The sequence below is a fragment of the Antechinus flavipes genome, chromosome 6, assembly GCF_016432865.1.
Source record: "Antechinus flavipes isolate AdamAnt ecotype Samford, QLD, Australia chromosome 6, AdamAnt_v2, whole genome shotgun sequence".
Lineage (NCBI taxonomy): Eukaryota > Metazoa > Chordata > Mammalia > Dasyuromorphia > Dasyuridae > Antechinus > Antechinus flavipes.
In genome coordinates this window covers 185,384,071-185,407,504 of record NC_067403.1, presented here as the reverse complement: position 1 = coordinate 185,407,504, position 23,434 = coordinate 185,384,071, and the positions used below count along the sequence as shown (strand labels likewise).

The following is a 23,434-nucleotide window of genomic DNA, read 5'->3' as shown; positions in this document are numbered from 1 at the left end:
GCCAGATTATTATAACTCATGGATCCAGGTACATCTTTCCTCTGCTTAAAAGCCAAGAAATTGTCTTCTGTTTACTGAAGGAAATCCAAAGTCTTTAGGATGGCATTGAAAGCCTATTTTTCATGCTATTCCTGACAATCACTCAAATTCCTTCTATCCTGTAAACATGTCCTATGCTTTCTTTTTAAAAAATCATTATTATCTAATAAAGCATTTATCACAATTAGAAACACCAAAAGGACTGCAGTGAGAAGTGTCAGTACCTTCCCAATGGAGGACTCTAGGCTCCTATTTCTAGAAATGAGTTCCTAGAAAGCTCCCATATTTCCACGCTTTGAATATTTACATCTAGATTTAGATTCAATATTGAACACCTGGCAAAAGTTCCATAAAAGTGAGGACCAAATTTGTTTGGGTCTTTTGGTTTCTAGAGAAATTCCCCATTTCGTTTTTTAAAATTATTTTTCTTAGAATACATCTATTACTTATTTTAAACATTCATTTAAAAATTTTGAGTTCTAAATTCTCTCCCTCCTTACCCTACCCACTGAAAAGGCAAGCAATGTAATATCAATTACACATGTGAAATCACGGGAAACATCTTTCCATATTAGCCACGCTGTACAAAAAAGCAAGAAAAATAAAGATTAAAAAAATGATGCTTTGATCTGCACTCAGATAACATCCAATCTCTCTCTGGAGATATATAGCATTTTTAATCAACTTCCTACTGAAGTTAAAAGCAATCTTGACCTGGCTGTTACCATAAGAAGGTATAGAAAGTAGATTTTATCCCAGAATCTCCAAGGTGAAAAGCACCCTGGAAATCATCAGATCTAAATACTTCCTTTTTTGAGAAGGGGGATGAAGTGGAGCAGGGACATGGGAGTGAGATTTTATTGTTGCTTCTGCTCGAGATCTCAAAGCGAAGTTGGTGAAAGTCCGGGTCTCTCTCCTGACTTCTAATGGCATGTTTTGTTTTTTTTTCCTCTAAGAGCCCCTACATCTTCAATCTTTTTAAAAGATTGGAGAAGAGCCTTCTCTACATGAGGGAAGGGGCAGAAATAAGCCTTTTTATAGCACTTACTAAGGGCATAAAAATACTGACCATCCAGGAAATGAGTGAACTTTCCAACAAGTGTTCCACCCAGCTCTCGTGGCCCACAACTTTCCCCTTTAAGAAGGAGCAGAGGGGGAGGTGTGATCACAGAGCTGGGGGAGGGTTTTGAAAGCCCTGTCATGCAGGTCTCTAAGTAGTCCTGTCCCCATCTGCCCATCGCCCACTGCACTCACCCGGTAGTCTCTGTTGACATCACTGAGGTGCCAGCAGCTGTTGGGGATACCCATGCGTTTGTACTCCTCACGGAGATCCACCAGCTTCCAGCCTTGCTCCCGTTCTTCCTTGTCCAACTTGGGGTTGAAGGAGAAACAGAACAGCTCTTCATATTTCACTGAAAGATAGAGGTCAAAATGTATTGAGATCCAGGCACCTACGATGCTCCAGGCCCCACACCCACCAGGATGCTCTTTTATTCTATTTATGCTTATGAAGGGCTTCCTTCCCCCACTGTTCCTTCTTCCCTTCCCCCTCCTGCCCCAGACCCTGTGAGAACCATATTTATAGCAGCCCTCTTTGGGCTAACTCCCTTCTTTCATGACTGATGCACAAACATAAATAAGGATGTTATACAGACAGCCTCCAGAGTGCTGGGCCCTTCCCAGGCATCCCAGGTCTTGTTCCATATCTTGCAAATAGCTTTCCTTCCCCACCAAGCTTACTGCTATTGATCACAATAAGATGAGCACGTCTCCTCTACAGCCCTTTCCAAGATCCATGTTCCTCCCTTCCTTTCTGCTCCACCATGGTCCTCCCTTTCTGCTCCACCATGTTCCTCCCTTCCTTTCTGCTCCACCATGGTCCTCCCTTCCTTTCTGCTCCACCATGGTCCTCCCTTCCTTTCTGCTCCACCATGTTCCTCCCTTCCTTTCTGCTCCACCATGGTCCTCCCTTCCTTTCTGCTCCACCATGATACTCCCTTTCTGCTCCACCATGTTCCTCCCTTCCTTTCTGCTCCACTATGGTCCTCCCTTCCTTCCTGCTCCATCTTAACTTAAATGGAAGAGAACTTGGGGTTCCCCTCCCTCACTCTCAGTGTTAGCACATGGCCCTCAACAACTAGTCATGCCTTCCCCCACATCATCCCAGGGACTGATCCTCAGGCCTCCTTTCTTCCCAGGGAGACCCACAAATCCTACTTATGACATTCTTCTGGGATGCTCCCTAACCATGGAATCTCCTTCCACCCTTTTCACAGGAAGCATCCCTAGCTAAAGGAGGAGACTCTATTTAGACCAGCACCTGCTGATTTAGGCTAAAAATCATTGTCCAGCTGAACTAGAAGACTATTCACTGGGTGCAGAAAAGTCTTCTGTCTGCACAGAAACAAAGAGAAAGAAAGGAGGTGGAATGGTTCTGCTCTAGCAGAATGGTAACACTGATTGTCCAGGAGTCTTGATTTCAAAGGAAAAAACGTGAATCATGGGGGTCGAGGCTTAGAGCTGTAAAGGACCTCAGAGACCACCTATTTTAACTCCCCAATTTTGAGTGCATTTTAACAAGATTTCACAAAAGGGACATGTCCAGAAAGTCAGGTTCCAATTTTTTGTCTCATCTATATATATATATATTTCCCATATATGGGTCCTATATATCTTTGCATGTTTTCTCCCCTAGTAGATTATATGCTCCTTGAGGGCAGGCACTGTCTATTGCCTTTAAAAAAAAAAAAACAGCTCTTGTCTTTAGCACAAATCCCAACAAAGCATGTCCTGGCAGCCTGTACTCGAGTGGGAAAGGTTTGAGGACATCCTGGAGTCAGGCTGTGTATCTGAAGTCCCAAGATCAGCTGGGCCAAGGTCAGAGAGCCACAATCACAGGCCACTGCAGTTCATGAAAACCAGAGATCAGGATCCCCACGCTCACATAAGCTAAATCAGGAGTCACAGCAGGTTCCATGGAAAGCTAGCATGGCCAGTCTTTACCCCCTGGCAGCCCAGGCAGCCCACTGACATCGGTGCCCTATACATTTCACCATTTGGATCCATGAACTTGCCTAGAATGGGAAGGTGGACTTCTGAATCCAGGAAAAGAAAGTTGCATGAATTAATTTATGAGAGCCCAAGGATCATGTAATTACAAAACATATAATTATTAATTATATAATATCAGATGTAATTATAAAATAAATATATAACTATATGTAATTATAACATATTATATATTATTGGTTATATAATTTATTATATAATTATTAATTTTATATATATATATAATTAACCATAATATTCATTCCACCAGGTGGATATAATTCTTTAGCTACTAACCAAGTGACTGATTATCTCAGAGATTATCTGATGCAGCCCGGATTTCCTGGTATGCATGCACTAACAGGCTTCTTCTCTTTACTTTGCTCCTGATTATTTGCTACTCATATCCCTCCCTCCCTCCCTCTCCCTCCTTTGATTCCTCCTTCCCTCTCTCCCTCTCTCCCTTCCTCTCTTCCTCTCTTCTCTCCCTTCTTCCTTCCTTCCCTCCTTTTCTCTCTCTTTTCCCTCCTTCCCCCACCTTTTTCTCTTTCTTGCACCCTTCTTTTCTTTCTCATAACTACTAACCAGACACCTCCCCAAGAAATGGACCATCCTCCAGTTGTACACATTTTATTCCTATCATGTCTGGATCACCAACATGCGTGGTTCAGCAAGGAGCACAACTGTGACTTCCCAAGCAAAATCTGGGACCCCAGAAGGAAGCCTGAGCCTCAGTTGTATCATTCTTATGAGCCCATATTCTTTGACTCTGTACTGGATTGTTTCCATAAATAATTATGGCCCTATAGAAAAACATATTTTGTGCTGCATTCCTCTAGATAGTCTTCAATTCTGTGGCCCCCAGAAGGTGTTGACACCTTAGTTACCATTTGGAATTTAGTTCCATTCACAAGGTTCCATTCTTTGTCCCCACCTCTAGTGCTTCCCTCTGATCCTAAGACCGATTAGCCAGGTACAAAGCTTCAATTCAAAGCTGAGTCTTGATTCCAAATATATTCCAAACGACTTCTCTAAGCTTTAAAGTCATGAAATCTTTATGGCAATGGGATGTGTGATCTTCTGGACCTCAGCTTCCAAATCTGAAAAATGAGGAACTCAGCCTAGGAGAATTCTGAGGTCCCTTCTAGCTTTGGATCTATGTTGTATATATTATTAAAACATTCAGACAAGGAAATTGAGGAGTGAAAAGACATGTTTGAGGTCAAATGGAAGGTTGAATGGATGTGTATTCAATTGTCACCCAGATGGCAAGGTATTTTTACTCCAAGTCTCCTCCAGTCTTGTTTAAGAAGTCATAAGAGGCTGGCACAGGCCTAGGAAATGTCTCCACTCCTTTGGATTCCATCCAAGGACTAATAATCTTGAACAGATGTTACCTCCCTCACTTTCCTCTCCCCCAGAATTTATGCAAAGTTTCATTAATGGGGAATGCAGAGTACAACCCATGAAAACTGTAACTCATGATCAAGGAAGAGGGAAATTTGCCATGTGAAGATCTACAATAGCTCCCAAATGCCTCAAGGAAGATTATGAAAAGTAAAAAGGGACACAGCAGATTTTAAAAAACAAAACAAAACAAAAAATCAAACACGGGGAATTCTCAAAGATTCTAATCCAGCTGGGAAAATGTTGTAAAGGAAAAACAAGGAACTTTGGGGAAACCTTAAGGGCCCATGCAATGTTTAGTCAGCATCCATAATGAGTTATTCTTGGAACCAATTAGGAGGAGCTGAGGGAGAGAAATAAATAATGGGGGGGTCCAGGGATAGGGACTGGTGGGGGTCTGAAGACTCAGGGCATGTACAAAGCTCACTGCCCCACAGGCCAAAAACTAACAAGTCATGCAGAGAGAGTAACTTCCATCAGAGTTGTCAGAAGCTAGAAGTCAAGGGGCTAGGAAGTGAGGGAGAGGGGAGGATCATGGATGGATCTTTGTGACTTTAACCAGAAGGAGAAGCTTAGAGATGGCAGGGTCCAGGAAAAGGGGACAGGGGAGGCCCAGGGAAATGGGGGAAAGGAACCAGCACACTCGGGAAGGGGAGACAATGTTGAATGGGGGATTGAGGCCTTGGTGAGAAGGGCCACCTGGGCCTCAGAATCAGGAGAAAGCAGAAGAGAATGGGGGGCCCCAGAGAGTGGGGAGAGGGAGGCAGCTGGGCCCAGTAAAGCCCTCAATAAAAATTCTCAATAAAGCCGGGGCAAAGTCCTCTGCTGGAAACAGGCAATGACATAGATTTACCAGCTCTCTCCTATGGGAAGGAGGGAGGCTAGAGGTAGCCCATCTCAGTGACCCAGCATTACCCCACTAACTACTCCATCCTCCCCACCCCATCTAAGCAAAGTCAGGCTTTTGTGTACTAGCCTCTGCCTGTATATAATGCTCTCTAATTCAAGTCAGCCCAGTTCTGTGGCCCAAGGAGATCCTTGTGGCTTCTGATCCTATTACAGAGAGTATTCACCGCTGTCTTCTCAGAAAATCTGATGAGCATGTCCTGTTTGCGCCTATCCAAGTCATGGATAAAAGTGTTCAGTAATCCAGGATCAAATGCAGATCCTGGGACCTCTTGCCATAGAGATTATCAAAGAAATAAAACTTCAGGAACATCTAATCCAACTCAGAGGAGGAAACTTTGGCTAAGAGAAATTAAGTAGAGCATTTTTTCAAGGTCTCCAAGACTGTAAGTGTCAGAGGTGGGATTGAGAGACTACAAACCCAGCCTTTTGGAATAAGCTAGGTGGTGTGGTGGAGAGCTCACTGGGCCTGGAGAGGGAAGACTCCATTTCATGAGTTCCAATTCCAGTCTCAGATACTTCCTGGCTTGGACAAATCATTTAACTCTGTGTGCCTCAGTTTCTTCATGTGTAAAATAAGCTGGAGAAGGAAGTGGCAAATCACTCCAGTATTTTTCCTGAAAAAACTGCAAATGGGGTCATGAATCATCAGACAAGACTGAACAACACCACTTTGTCTAATGAGCACAAAATGCAGAAGTCACAACAGGACTACCTGGAAGGAAGGATGTATGTTGAGGAAGGAATGCATGGAACGTATGTGATGGGGACTGGCCGATAGGGAGCCAGCCAGCCAGCCAAGCACGGAGGGCAGGACCCCTCAGAGGCCCCAAAGGCGTAAACTCAGCTCCCCAGAGGCATCTTGATGGCCATGGGGCTGCTCTTTTCACAAACCTTCAAGAGCTCCTCTCTGCCACTGAGGAGTCTCCATCTGAATCAGCCTGTTTATACAAGCTCATCTTCTCTGAAGCCTTCCAACACAACTAGACTGCTCTCTTCCCCTGTTCCTTTCCTGTATTCTTAGGTCAGTGTCTCGGTTCACCATCCCCCTATCTCTGCCCACTGAGGTCCCTCCCATATCTCAAGGAAAATTCTTTCTTGCTTGTCCATGGCTCTTATAGTCTGCTGGCCCATTCAATCTGCCTTTGGGATGGGATGCCAAGATGCTCAGTGGCTCAAGAAAGACTTGTGGATTACCTGGCTAGAGGTATTTACTGAAAAACAGCAGTCCTGGAATGACCATCCCAGGAGCCTGGGGGTATATTGGTCATCAGCCCATTACTGAACCAACTACAACAGAGAGCTATGTGGGAAAATATGTGACTTATTGTCTGGTCAGCATCACATAGGACCCACCAGGGTTGAGAAAACTAGGTGGAGAGATGTGACATTATATTTCCAGGGAATCACAGACCAATTTCTAATAAACAGGAAAAAGTCCAAACTTCAGGCAAGAGCTTCTGAGGATCACCCAGGCTGTGATCTGGATGTTTCAAAGACATCTTAGCTCCCCTTATAGCCTGCCCTTCTTCTAAACTTTCCTATTTTATAATAATAATCATAGCTAGCATTGATGTAGTACTTTAAGTTTAACAAAGCTCTTTATAAATGTTTGAGCCTTCCAACAATCCTGGGAAGTAAGCACTGCTATTACTCTTATTTTATAGATGAGGAAGCTGAGGCAGGCAGAAGATTTGCCCTCATTCAATTAGGGCCTGAGGACCTGTATGTGCCAAAATGTTTATGGCAGCCCTGTTTGTCGTGGCTAGAAGCTGGAAAATGAATGGATGCCCATCAATTGGAGAATGGTTGAGTAAATTGTGGTATATGAACGTTATGGAATATTATTGTTCTGTAAGGAATGACTAGCAGGATGAATACAGAGAGGCTTGGAGAGACTTACATGAACTGATGCTGAGTGAAATGAGCAGGACCAGGAGATCATTATAGACCTCAACAACGATACTGTTTGAGGATGTATTCTGATGGAAGTGGATCTCTTCGATAAAGAGAGTTAATTCAGATCAATGATGGACAGAAGCAGCTACACCAGAGAAAGAACACTGGAAATGAATATAAACTGCTTGCATTTCTGTTTTTCTTCGTGGGTAATTTATACCTTCTGAATGCAATTCTCCCTCTGCAACAAGAGAACTGTTTGGTTCTGCACACGTATATTGTATCCAGGATATACTGTAACCTATTCAACATGTAAAGGACTCTTGCCATCTGGGGGAGGGGGTGAAGGGAGGGAGGGGAAAAATTGGAACAGAAGTGAATGCAAGGGATAATGTTGTAAAAAATTACCCTGGCATGGGTTCTATCAATAAAAAGTTAATTTAAAAAAATCAATTAGGGCCTGAGGAAAGATTTGAACTCATTTTTTCCTGACTCCAGGCCCAGCACTCTATCTACTGTACCACCCCATCATCTATTTTTATTAAGAACAGTTCCATTCTCCCAGTCCCCCAGGTTCACAGCCTTAGGATTGTTATTGCCAAATATTATTTGCTTTTAATATTAAAAACAAAAAAACATATAGGTAATTTTACTTCCAAAATGAGTTATTTCCTGAAAGAGTCTATGGAAGTCCTGGGAGTCCTTATTTGGAAAGAAGCATCCCATGTCACAGGGCTCTCTTTCTGGCTGAGATCTAATTTGGGGTTCTGTCACTCGAGCAGGTGGCTCAGAAAGCCAGACTTGTCCTCCCTTATTCCACCACCATGCTGCTGCTGACTAGTCTGTCTCATGGAGTTGCGGTATTTAACAATGATCTGGCTTGATACCCCGATTCTGATCCCAACCATCACAGCTGCTGCTGGACGGATGGCATAGCTCAAGGCCATTGGCTCAGTGGACTTGTTGGCTCCTTCCTACACCCGTAACCTGATTAGATATGAATTCTCAGCGATTCTTTTTCAGACATGAACTCCAAGGGGCTGTTTGCCTTTGTCAGTGCTTCTTTGTCTTTACCAGCTCCCCTTGCATCAGGAGTCAGCCTGTCTGCCCGCAATGATGGAGATCCTCAAGTGGTTTTTCCACTTAATGTTCTCGCCTTTCATATTCCCATGATGAGGAATGAGCATCATTCCCACTGAACTTTTTTCAAATCAGCATCACCCTCTCTGTGCCAGGGAAAGGAAAAATAGTTTGGGTATTCCAAGTCAGTCTTCTATCACCTGTGGCAAAGGTGTTTTATGGAAGACTTCATTTCCCCGTCTTCCTCTTAGAAAAGTTTAATTATTTCTAAAGCAAGCAGTCCATCTATGTGCACTTCCTTTGCCATCAGATCTCCCAAATGGTCCTGGCCAGTGACCATAGCTGGTACAAGTCCCAAGTGGTGGTATCAGGGCTGGCACCTTTTTTGAAGAATACTTTGGGAGGCAGCTAGGTGGCACAATGGATAGAGCACCAGCTCTGAAATCAGGAGGACCTGAGTTCAAATTTGAGCTCAGACACTTAACACTTCCTGGCTGTGTAACCCAGGGCAAGTCACTTAGCCCCAATTGCCTCAGGAAAGAAAGTAAGAAGAAATAAAAGACAGAAAGAAAAAAAAAAACAGAAAGAAAGAAAGAAAAACAGAGAGAAAGAAAAAAGAAAGAAAGAAAGAAAAAAGAAAGAAAAAAGAAAGAAAATACATTTGAAGGACCAGAAATAAAAAGCAGTTATCAAATCCTATCAATTAATTCTAACTCCAAGACATCTTTTGGTTCCATCCCCTTCTCTCTACTTACACAGCCAGCATTCTAGTCCAAACCCTCATCAGTCCTCACCTGGATGACTACCTCAATCTCCTAGTGGCCTCTTGCTTCCAGACTCTCCTCCAACCATCTTGCATTAGAGGCCAAGATAATCTTCTCAAAGCACATCAGTCCTCTCCTCCAAAAACCCTATGGGCTCTGTACAGCCTTTAAGACAAACTCCCTCCTCCAACTACAGTCTTCCATAAGCTGGCTCCCATCTACCTTTGCAGACTTACTGGCCACTATTCTCCCTTCCTATACTCTCCGTTCCTTACATGCCAGACCATCTCTAGTTTCTCTGCATCTTTGAATTGGCAGTGCCTTATACTTAGGATCCATTACCTCTTCCTCTCTGCTGGTTCTTTAGAGTCCTTAATTTTCTTCAAATCTCAGGTCAAGCACACATGAAGGCTTTCCTGCTTTCCCTCCAACTGCCCTTCCTCCTTACTATCTTGTACTTGGTTTTAAAAAAATTTACTTGCATTTATTCTCTTTATATTGACAGACAAGCATCGAACCATAGAGGTTTTTCTACAGGATGTTGCATCTACACTGAACCTAAAAGAAGCTAAGGATTTCAAAAGGCAGAGGGGAATGGAAGGGCATTCTAGAAATGAGGACACCCAACAGCTCTTACAGAAGTGGGAAGTGGGGAGCTGGGGCAAGGAATGTAGTTTTCCCTGACCATGGCCAACTGTGGATCTTTCTTTCCCCACAACCATATTTATCAGGAAGACAGATCTAAGTTCAAATGCAGACTCTGACACATACTAGTTTTGTGATTTGGGGCAGATCTCTTAAGAAACTCTTTAAGATTTTAAATCTTAAGACTGGAGAGGGTGAGTGAGAAGACCTGAGATTTCCTTGGTAGGAAGAAGTCCCAGGTGAGGAAATTCCCTGTCAATGCAAATCAAGACCTCATTTGCAATTTAAAATAAGAGAGAGTTTCCTGGGTCCCCTAGAGGGTAAAGGACTTGCCTAAAGTTACAAAATTAGTAGATTGTAAAATTCAGAGATTATTCTTTGTTGTTCTTTGCATCCCCAATATTTAGCCCAATGCCTGGAACACAGTAGTTGGCAGTGATGTTCAGTCAATTAGTTGTGTTGGTTGTTCATGACTCCATTTGGGGTTTTCCAGGCAAAGACTGGTGCAGTTTGCTATTTCCTTTACCAGTGGATTAAGGCAAACAAGTTAAATGCCTTTTCCCATATTTCACAACTAGTGTCTGAGGCCACATTTGAACTCAAGTTCTCCAGATCTCAGGGATAGCATTCTACCCACTGCTTCACCTAGCTGCTCTATAGAGTGGGAACTTCAATAATATTTATTGATTGATTAAACTTATTTATTTTATTAAAATTATGTATTGAATAAATGATTTATGGAGGAAATAAACTGTTTCCTTATACCTGACATCACCCTGTGCCTTGAGTTCCTGTTCTAGAAGGACTTGGTTATTCATTTTGGGCCACATGAACCTATAATTCAGGAGTTTCCCCCAGAGTTTTACTCTAAGGTAGAAAAATAAAAAGAGAAAGTTAAGTCTCTTCTTTGGATGTAGGGAGGGTCAGTGTATTTCCCGCCCCAGGATGAATCAAGAGTTTTTGTGAGACCAGAATCAGAGCTCTTTCTAGGAGGAACCTGGAAAACCCCTAGATTATGATCACAGTAGAGACCCAACTTTCGATGTGACTAAAATAAATTCATTCTGAGATTTAATAAAAGACCAATGGCACAAACATACCTGTTTAATGTGGCTTAGACCATCAGTACTTTGTGATACTTTTATCATGAAACAAAATCCACAGTATAGCTTCAAAGTCTACTAGCCCATCATCTAAATGACCACCCATTTTTTCCTCCGGAGCTAATGATCTCTTATAATGCTTCTGCACTCAATTTTGACTATCTCTAGAACCAGTTAAGGTTCTAAGAGAGTCATAATTAGGGTGGAGCAAATGGGTCTTTGGAAATTTAGAGGAGGCTGAAAGCACTTCCATTTCTCAGCAGTGTAACAATAATTAAACTTATCATCTAATAATGAAAATTTGTTCATTCTTCATATTTGAAGAGGATCAATGATAAACTGGATTAAAATGAGGCAGAGTTGCTCGTGGCCAAACAGCTTCACTTTCTCTTTCAGAGTCACTGAAGTCCAAGAAGACAAAAGTCCAGATGACTGGTGATGGCCCAGGAAGTGGTAGATGACCCTGACATTTTCAATACTTGGCTAAGCTCTTAGCTCTCCACAGCCCCTGCTTTAGCGGCCTTCATGGTCATTGGAACATGTTCTCATCTGCCCATTCCACTGGAGGGAAGTCTTCACATGCTTGGGATAGATAACTCCCTAACTCACTGATGGGCTTGAGTCCTGTTACCTTCAACCTGATTTAGCCCATTTGCTAAAACAATTCCACCAGGATGTGGCTCATGTTTACACTACAACTTTTTGGGGCCACAGTAAGAGTGGGGTGACCTGTAGACACTAAAGGTGGAAAAGTAATCCTGAAAAGGGCTTGACAGCTCTCATTCCAGAGGTGCTAGTTCTCCCTGAACACCCCATATAACCTAGTAAGAATAAACGAGTTAAACTAAGAAGCTATGAGAGAACATTGATTCCTCCCCCCAGATTCCTCTATAAAGGCTTCTGGAGTTGGGAGGTAGGGGGAGCAAGCAAAAGGTCATGTCATGGCAGAGAATGACCTCTAGAACCCCAGAAGAGTAGCTTTCCCAGGTCCCAGGATTGCTATGTGGAGGCCAGTGCTTCAGGACTTTTGTCTTCACTATATTGAAAGAGCACTTCAAAGGGCTCAGAAGAATGACATGTAGGATCTCATGACCAAAATTATCAAGGGAAAATAAGCCCATGAAAAGGAAAGTCCTGGAGAGTGAACCTCTGAAGACAAGAAAAGAAATAATTCTAAGGAGAACAAAAAGGAATATTGTCTAAAAAGGTGTTTGTGGATACACTGGGAGCTCTCTGGTCATCACAGATTTCAAAAATACATGTCTCAGTGATAGAAACAATGGTAGGTACAAAAAAAAGTTTTCAGAGGCAGGCATGATAAAGCTTAGAATGGGCTGAGACTGATGAAGAAAAATAATGACAACAATAAAAAGCAACAAAGTTTGTGGGTTTTACTATGAAAATGGGAAGCTCAAAGAAGGGCTGGAACTGCTGCCTGGAGATAGAAGGTTTGGGATGCTGGGCTACATTAGGGTGAGAAAGCCAATGTAGAGTAGTAGCAGGACTACAGGATTTGAAATCACAAGCTAGAGGTTCAAGGTCAAGATTTGGCAATAATTTAGAGGAACTTGGACAAGTTAAAGTCTCTGGAGCTCAATTTTCTTCTAGCTCTAAACCCATGTGGTAATACACCAGAAGAAAGCAGAGATTCTCAACTTATTTGACTTTTGTTTTTATTGACAAGGAGAAAGACTTTTACATTGAAATAGGAAGAACAAAAAGGGCCTTCCAGGAAGGAATTTATGCCCAGGGTAAGAGAGCACCTCTTTCATCTCAGCATTCTCAGAGTAAACGAATTGCTATCTATGCAAACTCCTTAAAGGATTGTCATTGTTGGGCTACTCTCAGAGGATTTGGAAAGATCCTGGAGAGCAGAATTAGTACTATAGGACTGAAGAAGGGAAAATATCCTGAATTTTGAGAAAAGGAAGAAAACAGAATGGCAGAATAACAGTTAGAGTATGGGCTTGGAGTCAGGAATACCCCAGTTCAAATCCTGCCTCAGACATTTACTAGTTGTGTGATCATGGATAACTCAATTTCTATTCACCTTAATCCACTGGAAATGTCAAAGCACCCCAGTTATCATTGTGATGGAAAATCCCATGTATGGTTCACAGGGTCACAAATAACTGGACATGGTGAAACAACAACAAGAAAAACAAATTATTGAAAGGATGCTTAGAAATCACCTAGAAAAGAAAACAGTTATCCCAGAGAGTTTCAGGAACAAGTCATGTTAGTGATTATCTGACTGGGAGATCTACAGAGCAATTAGGTATAGAAAAATTTTAACCAAGTAGATGACAAAATAGCTCACACTATTCTGGTGGAAAAGAGAGAAATGCAGGCCGGATGGTCCTACAGTTAGGTGATTCTAACCTGTCCAAGTCCATTTGCAAACCCTCGGCCCCACTGACCTACCTGGTCTGGCCAAACGGAGGAGGGAGATGTATACATCCTGGCAGTCTCTCTCCTGAGGGACAACGAGGTGCAGCACCTGGAAATTCTTGCACCGAATAAGCAGCGGGCAGCCCCCCGCCGTGGTCGCCTGCTTTTCAATGGAAGAGATCTCACTGTGCAGAATCTGGAATGCAAAATCACATGGTTAGATCAAGCAAAGGACCCTTAATAGGAAGGGCTTATTTAAGTATTTATTGTCTCTTCAGGGAAACACCATCCCAGTTTCTAGTTGGCTTCTCCCATCCCTTCACTCCTTATTCTTATCCCCAACCCAGAGTCTCAGACACAGCTATATGATCCTGGGTGCTTCTGGTCTCAGTTTCTACATCTCTAAAATGGGTAGCTTAGACCAGACAGTTTCTAACATAGCTTCTAGCTCCTATGAGTCAAGGGCCAGGGATAGGTTAGACTCAGACCACCTGCTCCAGATAGGAAGGTTAAATAGAGAGTCCAGGTCAAGAGACCAGCTCATTCTTGGGCCTCAGTCATGCCATGGGAGTTGCCCCATGGGTAACCCCAAATTTGAGAGTTTAGACACTGGACTCCTTGGAATAAGCACTCCAAAAAACCCTCAATTTCCTGAGGCAGTGATCTCTTGAAGAAAAAGGACAATGCACAAAGTCCCTATGAAGTTTAGAGTTATAGGACAGGTCTGGTGGAGTGGGGCTGCTTCTTCATTAGCTCCAAATTTAATCACTTTTTGGGGAGGAGAAAAGGCTCTAACCCACAAGGTGTTGTTGTAAGTCTTGGGGAGACTATCAGGAACTCAGTAGGAAAGGGGGACCCACTTTTCCTTGATGGTAATTTCAATTTTTCCTGTGGAGGAGGTAGAGGGAAGCCAGGAGATGATTATGTTCTCCTGTGAGATCTAAGCATTTTAACTGTATTCTGTGGTGAAAACTGCCCCATATCTAACACCAAAAATGTACCCCTGGTGTCTTATAGAACTTGGTGATCTGCTAACCACTCTGAGGGAAACCGAAACATAAACCATCCCTAAGCTGCATTTGGGAGGTTTTCTTGATTGTGCTCCATTTGGGGGACAGAGAGCCAAAGATGGATATTGACCCCCTGGTCAGTTTTCTAGCCCCAAGGGAGCAGATCCAATGTGTGTGGGCCCAGAGGTCCCTGGGGGAGGGAGAGATCCTGAGCCATTGGGGACATCACAATAAAGCAACCCAATCAATGAGAGGATATGATGGCTCCCCGGAGAGGTGGGCCACTGTGTTTTCAGGACCTCGGTGACAGTCCAGGCCAAAAGCCAGTTGGACTTTCTGTCCTCTCCCAGTTGGTGGTCGAGAGATCTGAAGCTGGGAGAGAAGGAACAGCCCCCCTCCCTCAGATTACTTCCAGATCTCCTAGGAGAAAGTGTCTCTGTATTCTAGGTTCTCCTCCAAGCAAGCCTCCTAGGAAGAGGTCTACTGGGGCCAGGCCGTAGGACTTTGGTAGAGCTGCAGACCATCTGGAACGCCATGATTTGGCTGGCTGAGTGCCTCTGCTGGGCACCAAGACTCACAGGTTTGCCGTAAACTCGGCTGAGTGACTGCATTCATCATTTTGTTCTTTGTGATTGTGCTTTTTTCCCCTTTTACAAATGAGTAAATATTACAGGCTTGAAATTGCCCGTTTTCTAGACTTCTAAAAACAAACAACTTTGCAGTCCTTGGCCATAGAGCCAATGCTGTGAGAGCTTAAGCTAGGGCCAGGGTCTTAAATAGAAAGACATGATAGGATGAAGGGATACAGAAGTCCCAAAGTCTGACTCCTCCACATCTTACAACCCATTTGGTCCAATTTAACGAAGGGCAATCCAAAGACCATGGGGAAGTCATATGACCATGGTAAGTGGCTGGGAAGATTTGAATCAAACTTTCTGCCTACAAATCCTTTCCCTTGATCCACTTGTGGCTTCTGTTTGTCGCTGTGCTCTGGGAATCTCTCAGGAAGATCTCCAACCTCACTTAACCAAAAGGGCCATGTTTTCAGTCCTACTCAAGGATGAGTTTCCATATGAAGCATCCAAATTTTTGGCTGAGGAAGGCCAAGTCTGCCATGGAGTTTAGCAAGACATGGGCAACCAGAAGATGACAAGACTAAACTTTATAACTGATTCAAACCTTTCCTCCCCCCCCGAAAAGAAAATAGCAAAAATGATAACAAAATATACTAAAATAACACATAATAATGGGTAATAATGATAGTACGCACCCAGGTCTCTTTTCTAGTTTCAGGCACATTCTCCACAAAGATGACATGGGTGGCCGTCAGATACAAAGTCCCCAGGACTGGTTTTTTGGAAGATGTTCGATCCATCAATCGGACATTCTCTACCTGAACAGAGAAATCAATTTCTAAGAGTCAGAATTTTGCATGGAATGTCTGAGACAAAGGAAGTTATTAAAACAAACACAGACAAATGCTCATAATCTGATTTTTCCCTAATGAGCTGTACCCCAAGGCCTGAGAACCATTCTGATGACAGCAGCCCTGAGCTTTCTTCATGGAGGTAGGCTTAGATTAAGAGTCAATGTCCATGTATACATATATTGTATTTAACTTATATTTAAATATATTTAACATGTATTGGTCAACCTGCCATTTGGGGGAAGGGGTGGGAGGAAAGGAGAGAAAAAGTTGGAACAAAAGGATTTGCAACTGTCAATACTGAAAAATTACCTATGTATATATCTTGTAAATAAAAAGCTATAATAATAATATAAAAATAAAAGAAAAAAACAAAAAAAAGAAAAAAAAAGAGTCAATGTCCATCTTCAGCTATGATTGAAAAGACAAACATTTACCAAGGAATGGTGAGACCATGGGGCTCATAGGTCATCCACCGGTGCTCACAGCTGCCCTCAGAGCCCCAATTTACCCTGTATGCATCTTGTTTGAACACAGAATGTTGTTTCCTCCTTAGTGAATTCCTTGAGAGCAGTGTCTTTTGCCTTTCTCTCTTTTTTTTTTTTCTGCTGAGACAATTGGGTTTAAGTGACTTGCCCAGGGTCCCACAGCTAGGAAGTATTAAGTGTCTGAGACTAGATTTGAACTCAAGTCCTCCTGACTTCAAGGCTAATGCTCTATCCACGCCTTTCTCTTTATCCCCAGCATTAACATAGTGTCTGGCACACAGCAAGTACTTAATAAATATTGGCTGACTTGATCACACAATAAGACATCAATCTTGCATCATTATAATAGCCAGCAATTATTCATAGATTCTTAAAAGGTTTGCAAAATGCTTTCTCACTTAACCATTTGATGTTGACAGCAATCTGGAAGGCGAGGGCTATCATAATCCCCATTTTACAGATATTATGCCCATTTTACATGAGTGATTTACCCTGTTCCACATAACTAGTAAGGGCCTGAAGCAGGACTTGTACTTAGGTCTTTCTGACTCTGAGACCAGTGTCCTAACTATTGCCCCAATGACCTGTCTACTCTTTCAAGGATCCATGATTTTCTAATGGGAGTAGAGTATGTTATACCCTTTATCCTATTCCTCCCTCCACTTAGGGTGGGAATGAGCTTCTTCTCCTTTAGCTAGATTATCCTTTGGCCCACAAGCATCCCTCAAACCAGGCCATAGTCTAACCTTTCCACCCTGGTCGGCCCTGCCAAGTCACCAGCATGAGGCTGGGTTGGAGCATTTGATAAGCAGAGAAAGGCTCCTGTTATTCTTTTCCTACTGAAGTTTCCATGACTGTGACATTCACAATGGGCCTTCCACTCATTTCTCCATCTAGTCCCCATAATCAAGATGTACCCCGCTCATGTATTCTTATTCCCATTTGACTGGAGGAAACTGAGAGACAGAAATGAAGCAGTTTGCCTAAGGATACCCAGCTCACCCCATAGAGCTAGGATTTGAAGTCAAGACTTGAGACTTGCCAGCCCTCTTTTCTATGACTCCTCCAAAGCTTCTTTCCCACACTGCCTTCTTTTTCCTCCTAGCTACTGTCCAGTTTCCCTCTTCTCCAATGTCAATTTGTGGGGTTCTCTTGATCTTCACTGAAGCTGCCCATCTCTAGAGCCCCAAAAATGGGAGTATATGAAGGCAGGGGTCAGGCTATTACCTGAGGTCCACAGATAAAAGGAAGATGTTCAGAAGATCACTTGATTTGTCCATGGAATGAGAATCCAGGATTGAGAGTTGGAGAGGACCAATCCTGGCGTTTTACAGATAAGGAAACTGAGGCCCTGAAAGGGGAGTAACCTTCTAAGTACACATAGGGAATAAGCAAGCAGCAAAGCCTCAACTTCACTCCAGGTCCTCTGAGTCCAAATTGTGGACTCTCTCTACTGTTGCACACTGTTGCTGAGTCAAATAAAATTAATTTTTGAACGGTCTAAAAAGAATGAACCCAAGGAAATCGGCCACAAAATCAGGAATGTTCAGAATGGATTAGCTTCACTACCAGATAGAATTAGTTCAGAGCAGTAATAATCAAAAGTATCAAGTACCAAATGAAAAAGAGGGAGAGAGAGATCAGCAGAAGTGATGAGCGAAGCAAGAACTAGAAACAAGTAAATATAATAGCCTAGTGTCTGATGAATCCAAGGACACACCAAACTGGCCAGAAGATTCCTTGTTTGATAAGATGGTTGGGAAAGCTGACCAGCTATTTGACCAAATAAATAGTCTAGGCTGCCACCTTGTAATTTAAGAGTAAATTCCAAATTTATACTTTGGAAAAAAGTAATAGAAAAATAAAAGGCCTTAACTTTCACAGTTATGGATAAGAGGAAAATTGATGAGTAGATAAGTAATGGGAGAGATCAAATTATATAAAAACAATCTTGATTATTTAAAATTTTAAAATCTAAACAACTAAAATTAATGTAGCTGGACCTTAGAAAACATATGGATTAGAAAAACTCAGAATTCATAGAGAATAAATATAATTGTGTAAAATTAAAGGTATTGTCTAATAGATATAGTCAAAAATATGTACAGTTTTCAAAAGAAATACAAAATATCAATAATCACTTGGAAAAAATGGTTAAAGTCACTCGTAATCAAAGAAAGAAAAATTAAATCAATTCTGAGGAACCATTTCACATCCATCAGAGATGATAAGAGATGTGAGAACCTATTGGTAGAGAGAGTGCTAGTAAACCTGCTAATTTGGTGATTGTAAACTTACAAACTGGTTCAACCACCAGGAAAAATGATTTGGAATTATATAGGGAAAGTTCCTAAAAGCACACTCTTTGACTCAGAGTTTCTGCTCCTGGTGCCATATTCCAAGGAGGACACTACCGACAGATAGAGAAGGGAGATCATCATGGATCAGATGGTCATGGTACCATAACAGGTGAGCATAGAGAGCTAGAGAGAAAATAAATGCCTAATGACTAGGGGATGGCTAAACAGATCACAGCAACATGAATGTAAGGGAATATTTCTGTGTGGGGAGGGACAGTCAATATGATGAATTTAGAGGAACATGGGAACGAACATTGGAAATGATGCTGAATGAAGGAGGCAGCACCAACTGTATGGAATCATCGCATCAAAATAAATGAAAACAACACAATAAGTCAAGTTAAAATAATGAGCAGGATGGGCACATCAATTCAAGCGAAGGTAGAACTACGAAACAGCTTAATCGAAGACAAGAGCCAGAGAAAAGAAACATCCACCACATCTTTCTCTCTTCCTTAAGAATCCTCATTTCCTTTCTGCCTCAGCTGCCTTGAAGCCTCTCTGAACTCCCATAATCCAGACAGGGGTCCTCAAACTACGGCCGCGGGCCAGATGGGACAGTTGAGGACAATTATCCCCCTCACTCAGGGCTATGAAGTTTCTTTATTTAAAGGCTCACAAGACAAAGTTTTTGTTTTTACTATAGTCCGGCCCTCCAACAGTCTGAGGGACAGTGAACTGGCCCCTATTTAAAAAGTCTGAGGACTCCTGGTCTAGTACCTCTATTTTCCTCAAATTACCTGGCATTCACTGATCTGCTTGCATACTGAATTCCACATCAGAATGCACAGAAGACCAGTAAGTCAAATAGAAAAGATCTGTGGGCAGATCCTACCACCAAAAGGATTCTCACTTCTCATGTTGGAGACTCAGGTTCAATTACTAACCAATGTGAGAGTACAATAAAAGAGTGGGTGGTATAGTGAATAATTCAGCAGGTCTGGAGTCAGGAAAACTCATTTTCCTCAGTTCAAATCTGGCTTCAGACACTTATTAGCTGTGTGACCCTGGTCTGTTTGCCTCTGTTTCCTTAGCTGTAAAAGAACCTAAAGAAGGAAGTGGTAAACCACTATAAGTATCTTTGCCAAGAAAACTCCCAAATGTGGTCCTGAGGAGTCAGATAGGCCTGATAAGATTGAACAACCACCATAAAGTACAGAGTAGGTGTTTTAATATGGCACATGGGTTCCTGGATTAAACTGAATAACTGATTATCATTCCTCCAGAGGATACATGTTATAAAAAGGTTTGTTTGGGGATTTGCTGGAAAGAAGCTGTTTTGTTTAAATAAAATGGATCAACAGAGAAAAGGCCAAAGGTATATTTGAGATATCTTAGCTCTAAGAAATAGAACGAGGTATCTGAAGGGGCAGCTGGAAAACATAATTGGATTTTTCCATGCCTTCACATAAAGCCTGGAGGCTGCTGTTGGAAAATTGCTTTCCAGAATTTGGCAGCAGCCAGTAGATTTCCAAGTCTTTGGTCCATTGGGAGCCCAGCTGTCAGGGGCCTTGGTGAAGGGAGAGGAAAGGGATTAAAAGCCACAAAGGGAAACACCAAGAACATCCAGCATCAAGACAAATGCACTGACTTTCAATAAAGAATGTGACTTTCCCAGCCACATGTGATCATGCAAGAAATGAGGAATGAAAAAGTAATTTATTTTAAGAACAATGATCAGCAATGGGGGCTGGGCTCTTACATATGGGCCTATCACCACGGGCAAAGAAATCAGGGCTGTGGCCCTGGAACCAGAATGGGGTAGCTTAAATGGGATGGTTATCTAGTGGTTCACAAACTGCCATCGGAACACACAAGATCTGTATTTCTAGGCTCCTCTAGAAGGAAGAGAAAATTATAAAGCTGTCTCTAGGTCTTTATTTTTTATATTTTTAAAATTATTATTATAGCTTTTTATTTACAAAACATACTCATGGGTAATTTTCCCAACACTGACCCTTGCAAAACCTTTTTTTTCCCCTCCTTCCCCCTACCCTCTCCCCTAAATGGCAGGTAGTCCCACACATGTTAAATATGTTAAAGTAGATGTTAATCCAATATATGTATACATATTTATACAGTTGTCTTGTTGCACAAGAAAAATCAAATCTAGAAAGAAAGAAAAAAACCTGAGAAGGAAAACAAAAATGCAAGCAAACAATAACAGAAAGTGTCTCTAGGTCTTTAAAAAGTTCTAAGCAGGGTGAAGACTCTGCCACGACTCCTTTTGTATCCTCCTCCTTCCTTGTGCTTAGGACTGTGCTAAGTATACCCATCAACTACTTGATAACAGTAATAACCAGCATTTACAGAGAATTATAAGATTGTAAAGCTATCTCAGTTGGACCTCACAACAACAAAAATAGCATTTGCAGAACACTTTAAGGTTTGGAAAGCACTTTTCAATATCTCACTTTTTCCTTACCCCAATCCTGGAAAGTAGGGGTATTATCCCCATTTTACAGAGGAGAAAACTGAGCCTGAGATGCTTTGTCCAGGATGACACAGCTGTCTGTTTTATAAGTGCTGAGATAAGATTTGAACTTAGGTCTTCCAGATTCGAACTTCATGTATTCTATGCATGGTCTCCCTTTTTCATTTTTAAGACTGCCAATTTGATTTCCCTCTCTCCTTTTTCTAATCAGATTTACCAAAGGTTTATCAATTTTATTGTTTTTTTCATAAAACCAACTCTTAGTTTTATTTATTATTTCAATAGTTTTTTTGCTTTCTATATTAGTAATTTCTCCTTTTAATTTTAGAATTTCAAGTTTAGTAATTGATTGGGGTTTTTAATTTGGTCTTTTTCTACCTTTTTAAGTTCCAGGCCCAATTCATTGATCTTCTATTTTTCTATTTTATTCAAGTAAGCCTCTAAGGATATAAAATTTCCCCTTATTACTGCTTTGGCTGCATCCCATAAATTTTGATATGATGTCTCATCGTTGTCATTATCTTGAGTGAAATTATTAATTGTGTCTATAATTTGCTGTTTCACCCAATCATTCTTTAAGATGAGATTATTTAGTTTCCAATTACTTTTTGGTCTTTTTACACCTAACTTTTTGTTGAATGTAGTTTTTATTGCATGGTGATCTGAAAAGAAAGCATTTACTATTTCTGCCTTCCTGCATTTAATTTTGAGGTCTTTGTGTCCTAATATATGGTCAATTTTTGTGTAGGTTCCATGAACCTAAGCATGGTCTTCCAAAGGCATTATCAGCTACACGAACCAGGGGAGATCAAGTGAATGTCTGAAACACTTTTTGGTCATCAACATATTCATTGTTCCTGTTAACCAATGCAGATAACTCAGAGTCACAGTTTAAGAAGTTGGGATATAGAGAATAAACTGAGGTACTGAGAGAGGAAGTCACTTTCCAACTTCATCATCTCCATATCACTCATCCAGCATGGACTGACTTGAATCCAGGACTCTCCGACTTTGACATCAGCTCCCTATCACTCAGGTAACTGGACTACTCTCCACAATGTAACAAATATGTATATTCAAAGTTCTACATTTATTCTAACAAGTATTTATGGAGTACTTCCTAGGACAAACTCGATTGCTAAAAGACTAAAGGGAATTGAGAACATAGACAATTTTATCAGTGAGATATAGCAGGTACTTTAAAATATTTGCTAATTGACCACTCACTCAACAGTTGACTGAAATTGGTCACAAGAATGTTCCCCAGAAAAGTCAATGTTTTCTGAGGCAGTGTGAGGGAGGGAACAACAAGATCACAGTTATATAAATAAAACATAGATTGATGATAATACACATAGATGGCTTAGTTTCTCCCTCTTCACAGTAAAGGTGTAAAATGTCTATGTAATCAGATGTCTCCAGTTTTGCTTGACTTTTTCCAAATCATAAGAAAGAGATTTCAGTAGGGGTAAAGACTCTCAGAAAATGACTAGGATACAAATAACAGAATCAATATTTAAAATGAAAATTACATTAAGGCAGGAATAACATATGAAGAGACCAAACACTAAATATTGAAAAATTAAATAATAAAAATTAGAAATAATATATAATAATTGCTTTCAATTATAGTGTGCTTTCTTCACAGAAACCTTGAGATTCAGGGGTAGGGAATCTCTGAAGCAAATATTTCAAATTAGGGTCTGATAGCTAAGATAGAGAGGGAATTAACTGTGACTAAGAGCTATTTCCCAGTGGACAGAAGTCACAGGAAAGAAGTTTAAAACTTTGAGTCTCAAGAGGGGAACAGCTAAATTAAGAGCTCTATGAAAGATTGCTCCAAATCACTAATAAGAGAAATGTAAATCAATCCAACAGAATATTACTGTTTTATAAGCATCTATGATTATGAAGAATTCAAATTGGCCTGGGAAACCTAACATGGACTAAGTTAGCAGAGTCAGGAGAACAATATTTACCATGTCCGCGTCTTTGTCTGGTGTCATGGGCATCCTTCAGCTGCCTCTCAGGGAGATTCAGTTAGACAGGATTGCCCCAAGAGTCCCTGTAAGTCTCTTTCTCTTTTTTTACTCATCTGAGGAGAAAGATTATTCCATGGTGGAAATATTCACAACTGGTGGTGAAAGGTCTGAAGGTCCTGGGAGGCCTGTAGGACAGCAGCTGTCATGTCCCCAGAGCATCAGAGACTGAAGGTCACCTCTGGGACCTACTGTGTCATAGAAAAGAAGACTGACCCTTCTGTGTCAGTCACTGGAAAGAAGATGGACTCAAGTTTAGGTGTTGGATTATATAGTGCCCAATTAGCAATCATGAACATTGTTTTATGCCCTGAAGAGGTTTAAGTATTAACTTTATAGTTGATTGTAAGCATCATTATAAATTAAAGTACTGTTAATTCTATTAATGCTTGCTA

At 41.5% G+C, this 23,434-nt stretch overlaps 1 protein-coding gene across 1 annotated transcript in view; it reads right to left on the bottom strand.

Moving 5' to 3' along the window:
* The window catches only part of MTMR7 (myotubularin related protein 7), a 95,630-nt gene that overhangs the window by 39,842 nt on the left and 32,354 nt on the right, over positions 1-23,434 (bottom strand). The window contains exons 2-4 of the mRNA XM_051965461.1: positions 15,563-15,685; positions 13,316-13,478; positions 1,294-1,451 (exon numbers count right to left, since the gene is read on the bottom strand). Of these exons, the coding sequence (XP_051821421.1) occupies positions 1,294-1,451; positions 13,316-13,478; positions 15,563-15,685 (444 nt within the window). The remainder of the gene's footprint in view (positions 1-1,293; positions 1,452-13,315; positions 13,479-15,562; positions 15,686-23,434) is intronic.